This window comes from Phacochoerus africanus, chromosome 8, assembly GCF_016906955.1.
Source record: "Phacochoerus africanus isolate WHEZ1 chromosome 8, ROS_Pafr_v1, whole genome shotgun sequence".
NCBI lineage: Eukaryota > Metazoa > Chordata > Mammalia > Artiodactyla > Suidae > Phacochoerus > Phacochoerus africanus.
The window spans coordinates 60192304-60202769 of record NC_062551.1 but is presented as its reverse complement, the minus strand read 5'-3'; the positions used below and the strand labels follow the sequence as shown (position 1 = coordinate 60202769).

General features: G+C 51.6%; 1 protein-coding gene across 2 annotated transcripts; it reads right to left on the bottom strand.

Moving 5' to 3' along the window:
- Positions 1-832: 832 nt before the first annotated feature.
- Positions 833-8793, bottom strand: GALP (galanin like peptide). Of its 2 annotated transcripts, XM_047790652.1 has the most exons (7): positions 8712-8793; positions 6802-6921; positions 5008-5056; positions 4179-4259; positions 3519-3596; positions 2557-2624; positions 833-1403 (listed from the first exon to the last, which is right to left on the bottom strand). In XM_047790652.1, exons 2-7 carry the CDS (start codon positions 6880-6882, stop codon positions 1398-1400), a joined length of 363 nt encoding a protein of 120 aa, XP_047646608.1. In that variant the 5' UTR covers positions 6883-6921; positions 8712-8793; the 3' UTR covers positions 833-1397. The 2 variants fall into 2 exon arrangements, with proteins under 2 accessions (XP_047646608.1, XP_047646609.1); XM_047790653.1 differs by lacking the exon at positions 2557-2624 and having other exon boundaries at positions 8712-8750.
- Positions 8794-10466: the final 1673 nt, after the last annotated feature.

Here is a 10466-nt window from a genome sequence, read left to right as displayed (position 1 = left end):
ACAGTAACACCAGATCCGACCTACACCCCAGCTCACGGCAACACTGGATCCTTAACCCACTGAGCGAGGCCAGGGATCAAACCCACAACCTCATGGTTCCTAGTCGGATTCGTTTCTGCTGCACCAGGACAGGAACTCCAATAATTTTTAAATTTTTCATCAAATGTTTTCAGGAGACCAGTTTGGAGAACTGGCCAGAGGAGAGACCATGACAAGCTATGAGTCCACCACCCTCTCCCTTCCTCTGTGTTCCCCTCACCTGACTCTTCTGAGCACAGGCGCGCCAGTCCTCTCCTCGTTAGGACTTGTCAATTCTGGGGGGCTGTACCTGAGGTATGCAGAAGCTCCTGGTCCAGGGATCGAACACAGGGCACATCACTGACCCACTGCGGTGGTACCGCCGGTTCTTTAACCCACTTCACCATGAGGGAATTCTGACTTGCCACTTTTCAAAACTGAAGTAGAGCCGACTGACGAGACTCTCTTCATTTCAGTGGTAAATATCTGGTATGGGCGTTACTAATATCAGGCCAGAGAGAATCAAAGGCAAGAGAGACGAAGGGGCATTAAAGAAGGCATTACACAACGACAAAATGCACAAAACCTACAAACTCATGTGAAGCTAAAACACAGCTTCAGAAGATGTAGAAGTTTCATAATGAATGAGCTAATGACAAGACTAAGTGCGGACAGGTCTGGACAGCGGCCGGAAACTGGAATTAAATGCAGAGGCTCTCCGGAGATAATTCAACACCACCCAGCCCCACGTCTGGTCCTTTCATCCTTGATTTTGCTATTCCCAACAAATTCCCAAATGAAGTAACAAGAGTGATTCTTTGAAAGGGAATATTTATTCTCTCCGCTCTGCTCCAGATGGCCTCTCGTCCTTTCTGCTGGAGGAGGCTCGGGGTGGGGTGAGAAGGATGGGGTAAGGCAAGCATGCTACTCTGAAGAATCTTTTCCAGCCAAGACACCCTAGAACCTCCGTGTTAGAAGGGATATCAAAATTGTATGATCCAATGGCTCGTGTTGTATAGGACCCAGTTACTTTAAATGCACTGCAGGAGTATTTCCTGATTCCTCTCCGGATCTCCTGAATGGTTTCAGAATTATTCTTGAGTTGGTTTACATCGCTTTACACTTAGTCCAAGGGGGGGGGGAATCAGTGAACCCTGGCACAGTCCGGGGACTTTTGAGAATAATTCTTCAAATGCTCCCCATTTTCTACCTGGGATTTGGGGATTTACTTTCAGGCTCCCAGTCTCAGTAAAGGGTGTCTACCTAGGGTTTCAGGAGGATCTGGGGACGGGGGTGGGGGGGAGGTTTGGAGCGGAAGTTTGGAGGCATCTATGATGTCAAGGCATCTTTCTCCTTTGGAACGTTCTTGCAGAGCTTGCCTAGATCTGCAGGAGAGAAAGAGGTGAGTTTTGGATGGTTCTGCTCTCCACTGGTACTCAAACCAGGTTCTTGAGGCTGGAGGTGGAACTAGACAGGAAAATGTCTTCGGTTCATCTCAAATCCCACAGCCGTGGCCTCTCTCCCTCCCTTGTTCCTTTCTTCTTTCACTTTTTCTATTCAGCTACCTGCCTCATTCCCTTTTCCAGCCCCGCTATAAGATGGTACCTGGTGGTGGCGGGGGTTCTCAAGAGCCAGAGTCTCACCGAGGTTGGAGGGTGAATTACCGAATTCAGAAGGTATGCCCTGTCCAGGGCTGGTCGATCACCAACAATGCTTTTCAAAGCATTTCCCTATGTAGGGTTGGGGACTGAAGGAAGTGGGATTCCAGGAGGTGGCTGACTTTGATCGTGGTCGGGTGGGAAGGTGACAAGGGAAGCCGGCATTTAGATAATTTAACTCACATAACAAATATGTACCAAGCACACACTTGTATCATCCACTGTGCTAGGCAGTGAGCAAGACAGAGGAGCTCTCTTCCCATGTGGACCTTAGATTTGGTTGGGAGAAGACAGTATATGTAGGAGTTCCTGTCGTGGCGCAGTGGTTAACAAATCCGACTAGGAACCATGAGGTTGCGGGTTCGGTCCCTGCCCTTGCTCAGTGGTTAACGATCCGGCGTTGCCGTGAGCTGTGGTGTAGGTTGCAGACGTGGCTCGGATCCCGCATTGCTGTGGCTCTGGCGTAGGCCGGTGGCTACAGCTCCGATTCAACTCCTAGCCTGGCAACCTCCATATGCCGCGGGAGCGGCCCAAGAAATAGCAACAACAACAATAACAACAAAAAAAGACAGTATATGTAGATAAATACATGAAGGAGGAAGAATCATACAGTGATAAATGTTACTTTTGGGGTTTTTGCATTTTGTTTTGTTTTGTGTTTTGTGTTTTTTTTTTTGTTTTTTTTGGTTTTTTTTTTTTGCTTTTTAGGGCTGCACCTGTACCATATGGAGGTTCCCAGGCTAGGGGTTGAATCGGAGCTATAGCTGCCGGCCTACACCACAGCCACAGCAATGTGGGATCCGAGCCACATCTGCAACCTACACCACAGCTCACAGCAACACTGGATCCTTAACCCACTGAGCAAGGCCAGGGATCGAACCTGAAACCTCGTAGTTCCTGGTCGGATTCGTTTCCACTGCACCACGTCAGGAACTCCAACAAATGTTACTTTTAAAATAAAACAAGATGACAGAAATAGGGAAAAAGTAGGTTTATGCCAGATATAATGGTCAGGGAAAGCCTCTAAGGTGGAGGTGAGAACTAAACTGATTTCTTTTATTTTCTTCATTTTTCTTTCTCTTTCTTTCTTTCTTTCGGCCGTGCCCACAACACCCTAGACCAGGGATCAAACCTGCACCACAGCAACAAACCAAACCACAGCAGTGACAATGCTGGGTCCTTAACCCATTGAACCACCAGGGAAATCCTAAACTGATTTCTGGAACATGAAGGATCTAGCTATGCACAGGGCTAGACACAGAATACTCTAGATTGAAGCAAGAGCTCATGCGAAGAGCTTAGAGCCAAGGGACTTGGTCACCAAGAAAACCAAGTCCATACTGAAACCCCCTTTTGATTGTGAGTGCTGACGGGATCAAAGTTCACATTTTACAGGTTGGAAACAAAGATCTCGTTTAGGGGAGAGGTCAAATTGGATGGAACCATGAGGTCAAAGTGAGAGTTTGAGGTCAAAGACTTAGCTAAAGCTGAGCTTGATGATACTGGGAGCGGGGGCAGGGAGGGGGAATCTAGGTTTGGGTGTGCAGTCATGTATTGGAAAAATGCTATTCTGTAGGGAAAAGCCAGGGACTGGCTGGGAAATTAGACTGGGCTGTGAGGCAGGGTCTGAGGTGAAGGAACCGTGTTGAGGTGGGCAGTCAAGGCAGGACGGGCCCTCGGCGTTGAAGATATAGGGTTAGGGGTGGGAGCTGTGGTTACAGGCAAGGGGTCCCTTGGGTGAGTCCAGCTTCCTCCCCATCCGTCCTGAACTTGCGAGCTCTGCTGGCGCTTCTGGCCCCTTCTCACCTCGCTCTCGCGCTTCCACACTTCCCGTGGTCTTACCTCCAGAGTCTGGTTTGGCGAAAGTCTCCCCCAGACTCCTCTTGGAGGCCAACTGAGACTGGGGATAGGGGAGCCCATCTAGGGAAAAAACACAAAAATCGTTATGCCTCCAGGCCATTCATTCAGTACTGTGTACTGTTCATTGCGGGTTTACCTCCTGTTTCCTGGGCATTGGAGGGTCCCCAGAGGCTCTCATCTAGGTCTTGAGCGAAGGTCCCCTCCCCTCTTCAGCCCCGGGGCCATTTGGCAATTTCAGGGGACATTTTTGGTGGTTACGACTTGGAGCTACTACTGCCATCTAGGGGATGGAGGTCAGGGATGCTGCTAAACGCCCCACAACGCGCAAGAGGGCTCCACCGCAGGGAACCATCCAGCCCCAAATGTCAGCTGGTGCCAAGGTTGAAAAACCCTGCCTGAGATGCCAGCCTCCCTTCTAGGAATTGTACATACCTGCTTTCACTGCACTCGTTGTGCGGTGGTTTTCAGGAGACTGTGTTACCCATGGAGGCATGTGAAGTAAGTTGCTCAAGCTCCGCCAGCTGGGACGTGGCAGAACAAGGGTGGGAACCCACACCCACCAGTTTCCAACACCAGCTAGAGGCAGGTGGAGGGGAGCGTTGCGGGGGAGGGACAGGGCCGTCAGACTCCTGATTCACTCACCAATGGCCTTCCACAGGTCCAGGATCCCGAGGGCTGTCTTCCCCTTCCTGCCTTCTTCAGCCCTGGAGGGCGGATGGAGTACTGGGGGGCGGGGGTGAGGAGAGGGAGCAAGACCAGTTGGTCATTAAAGGCAGTGAGAACACACAGAACCAGCAGCCCAGAGCCCCAGGGCGCTATCCGCCTGGTGGCGCACCTCCAACAAATGCGGAGGGGCGGGGTGCACACCGACCATCCTGATGTCCCCAGAGAAGACCCCGAGGCTCCGAGAAGTAGAGCCCTTAGCTCAAGGTTACCCCACTGCTAAGTAGCAGAACTGGGGTTCGAGGCCACCACTGTCTAGATCCAATTCCCACGTCCCTCCAGCTCTTCCGAACCGTAGCATTGCAGGGGTCCTGGCACGTAACCTTAACTGCAGGGAAAGAGCGCCCTACTACGGACACAAGTACGCAGTGAAGACGCGCTTAGGGGAACTGAGAGAGATGGATGGAAGAACATGCCAGAATTGCTCTAAGTCATCTAATTCTCATAACAACCTGTGCGGGGCAGGGTGGGGGTGGGGGTGGACATCGCTACACCCATCGCCACAGACGAGGCAATGGAGGCGTGGAGACGTAAAGGTTGAATATCCAGCGGGGGGTCAGAGTGGGACTTCAACCCAACGCTCTGGCTGCTGGATCCATGCGCCAGTCACTCCACCAGCCTAACCCTGGTGAAACCTGTGGACGTCAGCGAATGTGCTCGAGGGTCTTTGCAGGGTCGCAAACTCACTGCCCACGGGCTCCAAGCAGGCAGGAGCCAGGGTGGAAGTGCTCGGAACAGGCTCACTTACCGGGACCCAGGAGGAAACCAGCACTGTTGGGGGTCCAGCCTCCTCGCCCCTGGACAGAGAAGGAAAGACCAAGGCTCAGAGAGACAGAAAGGCCAGCAGCGGTCATCCCCCAGGTCTGAGATGACGTGGTCCGCAGGCCACTTAACCGCTGGTCTGTGAAGCAGCTTTGCTTAATCTGAACGTCACCGGTGAGGAAACTGAAGACCTCTAAAGGCAGAAAGCTTTTTTAAAAAGCCCCACTGCTTTGGAGTTCCCATTGTGGGCTCAGTGGAAAAGAACCTGCCTAGCATCCATGAGGACGCAGGTTCAATACCTGGCCTTGCTCACCGGGTTAAGGATCTAGTGTTGCTGTGAGCTGTGGTGTAGGTCTCAGACCCGGCTTGGACCTGCGTTGCTGTGGCTGTGGTGTAGGCCAGCAACTACAGCTCCAATTCGACCCCTAGCCTGGGAACCTCCACATGACGTGGGTGTGGCCCTAAAAAGACAAAAAAAAAAAAAGAAACCAAAACAACCATTGCTTTAAGCCCTTTGTGTGCGTAGTGTACTGTCACAAATCACTCACACAGGGGACCAAACCCAGGCTGCATCACTGCATGGCTGCAGGCAAGTTGCTGAGTTCCTTTGATAATTATAACAGCTCACACTTACTGTGCACTGACTCTCTGCCAGTGCCAGTCCCAAGGGGAACCTAATTTAGGGAACCCAGTGCAAAATGAAATATGGGGTCCCTGATTGAACATGCCTAAGATTTCAAAATGATGGCAGCACAGCCTTTACCCAGGCCTGGGCCCCTTCGGGTGTGGGGTCCTGTGTGACTCTGTGGATCCCATGCCCTTGAAGCCCAGCTCTGGTTCTAAGTTCTTACCTACCTAATCCTCTCAACAACCCTGACAGGCTGGAACTATTACCTGTTTAACAGAAGAAACCAAGGCCCCAAAAGTTTGGACAAATTGCCTGAATTAATATAGTACCTGGTGCTAGGATTCAGACATAGGCAGATTTCAGACTCTTATCAATCACGTGAACTGAACAGTTAAGCTTCGGTTCTCCATTCTGTCAAATGGGAAGTAACAAGATAGAAACAACACGGGGGGAGTCCTGTTGTGGCGCAGTGGAAACGAACCCGACCAGTATCCATGAGGACGGGGGTTCGATCCCTGGCCTTACTCAGTGTGTCCAGGATCTGGCATTGCCATGAGCTGTGGTGTAGGTTGCAGACTCTGCAAAGATCCTGCGTTGCTGTGGCTGTGGCATAAGCCAGTATCTATAGCTCTGATTCGACCCCAAGCCTGGGAACCTCCGTATGCCATGCGTGCCATCCTAAAAAGAAAGAAAGAAAAGAAAAAGAATTTGCTGGGTAGAACTGGCCAGTGCATGTCAAGGGTTTGGCATCGGTGTGGGGGCCAAGAAAGTACCCCCCACCCATTAGCCCTTGTCACATCCCCTGACTGTCCCCATCAAATGGGTACAACTGTTATCCTCTTGTTATTTAGAAATAAAGGAAGCTCAAAGAAACTGGACTGGTTCACCCCAGCCAGCATGGAGAACGGCTGGCCCTCCAAACCTGGGCAGCCAAACTGACAACCAGGTGAAGGTCATTCAGATAGATGAACTTGCTCAACCTTCCCAAAGGTGAACATGAAGAGATGGAGAGACTAGTGCACATTGCCAGGAGTCATGCAGCTGGAAAGTGACAGAACAGGATGGCAGTGATGGCGATGCAGGAGAACCCTCTTCCTGGGAGGGCAGGGACAAGGCAGGTTCCAGGTGTGCAGGAGCCCAGGAAGGTCTCACCCTGTGGACCGGAGCAGAGGCTGGAGACTCCATCAGGCTGAGCAGGACTGCAAGAACGATCAGAGGGACAGTCAGAGCCATCTGAGGGCTGGAGGGATGGGTACTTGAGGCTGAAGAAGGCTGCAAAGAGAGGACAGTGATCCTATTTATTTTGTAGTTCTCCTGGGGTATAATTGATCTGCAAAAAAGTATAGACCCCTCAGTATACCCCTTGGAGGGGTTGGACATACATGTTCACCCAGATGCCATAACCACCACCAGGGCAATAGACAAACACATCCACCAGCTTTGAGATTTCCCTTTACATTTGGCTGCATTTTTTTTTAAGTTTTTTATTTGTTTGTTTATTTGTTGCTTTTTAGGGCTGCACCTGCCACACATGTAAGTTCCCTGGCTAGGGGTGGAATCGAAGCTACAGCTGCCAGCCTACACCACAGCCACAGCAACATGGGATCTGAGCCGCGTCTGCAAACTACACCACAGCTCACAGCAATGCCGGATCCTTAACCCACTGAGCGAGGCCAGGGATCAAACCTGCATCCTCATGGATACTAATCAGATTCATTTCCACTAAGCCACAATGGGAACTTCCTAAGATTTTTGCTTATTTTTTTTTTAACATGAGGTCTATCCTCCTAAAGCATTTTTTCTTTCCTGTTTTATGGAGAAATAATTGACATGCAACACTATATAATTAAGAGTCCTGCGTGGCTGACATATGTATATATCGGGAAAGGATGACTACCAAAGTTAGTTTAGTGAACACACATCCCCTCTCGTAGTTACAAAAAAATTCTTTTTTCCCCAGCGATGAGAATTTTGAGGATTCGCTCTCTGAGCAACTTTTCAATATACAATAGGATGCCGTTAACTCCTGTTGCCATGCTGTGCATGGCATCCTCGGGACTTATTTATCATGAAATTAACTAAAAATCCATACCTTTCAACCATCTTCTCCCAGTTCCTCCACTCCTCCACCCCTGCCTCTGGTAACCATCAATCCCATCCCTTTTCTATGCGTTTAGGAAGTTTTTAAATTTAATTTAATTTATTTAATTAAATTATTTATTTAATAAATTATTAATTTAATTAATTAATTTGTTTGTTTTTGTCTTTTTAGGGCCCCACTCGCAACATATGGAGGTTCTCAGGCTAAGGGTGGAATTGGAGCTGTAGCTGCTGGCCTCCCCCACCCCACTCCCCACCCCGAGCCACAGCAACGCGGGATGGAGCCACATCTGCGACCTACACCACAGCTCACGGCAACGCTGGATCCTTAACCCACGGAGCGAGGCCAGGGATCGAACCCGCATCCTCTCGGATCCTAGTCGGGTTTGTTAAGCCACGACGGGAACTCCACGTGAGGTTTTATTTTAGAAGCCACATGCAGGTGACATCACGTAGTATTTGTCTTCCTGTGTCTGACTTTTAACGTAAAGTGCAGAATTCCCTAGTACTCATGGAAGGGGCATCGCTCGGCATTTTTGCCTTAAATATATCACAGAAAATTAAAACAAATGCTCCCAAGTTTTCTGAAGTTTTGGTGGAGATGTTTATGGCAGTAAAGCAAGAGAGCTGGGGGAGGGGCAATGCCAAAGTTAATAAGTAAGAAATGAGATCCTGGGTACGTAAAACACGCCCCCCGACCCCTCCAGGCACGAGGGACCCGAGGGACACCAGCTTGGGAGCCTCAGAGGCACTGTCCCACCCCTCCTCTGTCACTCTCAGCCCACCGCCGTGCCCTGCCGTTCCTGTTCTCATCCCTCCCCCATCCTATTCCCAGACCCCTGTCGTTTTACCTGCCCCCCCCCCCGCCAGGCGCCCTGTTCCCACTGCCTCCCTTTCCTTCTCCCGGCCTTTCCCGACCATCACGCATCCTCCCAGGACCAGCCCCTCCCACCTGCTCTCACCTGCCTGCAGTCGGCAGCTCTCCCCAGCTCGTTCCCTTCTGCACTGGGTCAAAGCTCTGTGACTCTTGCTTTTATGCCCAAGGAGGAGAAGGAGGGGCAGGAGAGCAGGGGGAGGGGGAGTGCTTAGCAAAGGAGGCAGGAGAGACGGTGCAGAAGGTGGAGCGTTTGCCCACAGGAGGGGCTCTGCTCAGCTGCTCTCTGAGGTCAGAGCAAGGCTGCTCAGCTCAGGGACACGTTTCCCCCACACACCCTCCAGCCCAAGGTGTATGTTCTGCCTCCCTCCAAGTGGCTCCCCTTGCCCTGTGTCCGTCTGTGTTTGGGGCGCGGGGTGGGGGTGCGGGAGGTTCAGTATTCGCATTTCTACCCACGCCCTTGATTTCTCACACCCTGTAGCCACTCTGTCCTCAGGGCACATGCGCAGTCCCTCCACATCTATGCAGCTCTCTTGCTGCAATCATTTCTCCTCTCCTGCACGAGGTACCTGGGTCACCTGCTTCCTTGTTTGTTGGGAACCTCCCCGTCCCTGGAAAATCATCTCAGGGAGGGGGACCGTTAATGCCCCACTCATCCCTGTGCCCCTAGCACAGAGGTGTTCAGCGCCCGGTGGGGACATTTGCCTGCTGCACCCTGAGACTTTTTTGCTTGTTGTGACTTGGGAGGGAGGGCGCTTCTGGCATCCGGGGGTGGGGTGGGGTGGGGGGCTGCTGCTCAGTGTCCTCCAGTGAACCAGACAGACCCCCAGCAAAGGACGATCCAGCCCCCAATGTCAATAGCGTGGAGGACGGAAAACTTCCCAGCTCCTTAAACAGCGCCTGGAACGCGATCAGTACCTGTCCGATGAACTAATGAAGGGTGAGTGTGCTTATCTCTCTCCCTCTCCATTTCTGCTTCTCTGTTTATCTGAGAACAGATACATGGCAGTTTTCCAGAGGGAAGAACCCAGAATCAACGGGGGCTGACGGCTTTTCCGTGTGCTTCCTGGACGTCCTGGTTCCTCACAGGACACAGTGCAGACCCTCGCCTGTATCCTGTGTGGGTCGGTGGCTCCAGCCGTGTCATTGTCATCGGCCCTCCCACCTCCATTGAAGGACCTTTTTGGACACCCCCCCATCCCTTCTGACTCAGTTTAAAAAGAAAGATGCCAGTGGGGGTGGAATAGGGTGAGAGTGAGAAAGAGAGGACCGCAAAGACCCCGGCGGCTCCTGGTCCTGGTGTTCCCTCTGAATTGTCTTCTGCTCTTCCCTGAATTCTTCATTTCTCATCGGGGAGGAGGCGGGCGGGGGAGCGCCGTCCTGAAGGAAGTGACAGGGAGGTGTAAATGGCTTTGCTGGGAAAGAGCCGGAGCAGTAGGGGAGAGGGAGGGCAGACCTCGGGGATGGGACGCCAGAGGTGGTTACCAGGAGACTCAGAAGACTAAGCAGTTGGTGAAGAGTAAGTGCAGCTCCAAATCACATGCACCTCCCCCCCAAAAAAACCCCAGATGGTGTGGGAGAAATGTCATTTTCCTCGTGTCTCTGTGACTGAGCTGAATGTCTGTCTTGAGCCCGTGCCCCGCTTTGTAATTTGGAAGTGGACATCTGTTTCCTGCGGCACACACTGCGGTGGTAGGCTTGGCATTATTTAGGGCCAACTGGTAATAAGGCTGCTGGATTTCATCCAAAGAGATGCATTTCTTCCATGTGTCCTGCATGTTACGGGGGCGCTATCCTACACCTGGCCCTGGGGGGAAGGGGAGAGGTCAAAACTGACCCTTCC

What these genes read in the sequence shown, in the direction of transcription:
- GALP (XM_047790652.1), bottom strand. Translation starts at nt 6,882, where the DNA reads ATGGCTCTGACTGTCCCTCTGATCGTTCTTGCAGTCCTGCTCAGCCTG. An exon ending in CCTCTGCTCCGGTCCACAGG is followed by an intron (nt 5,057 to 6,801) that starts GTGAGACCTTCC and finishes TTCTCTGTCCAG; the next exon opens with GGGCGAGGAGGCTGGACCCC. An exon ending in TGGTTTCCTCCTGGGTCCCG is followed by an intron (nt 4,260 to 5,007) that starts GTAAGTGAGCCT and finishes CCCGCCCCCCAG; the next exon opens with TACTCCATCCGCCCTCCAGG.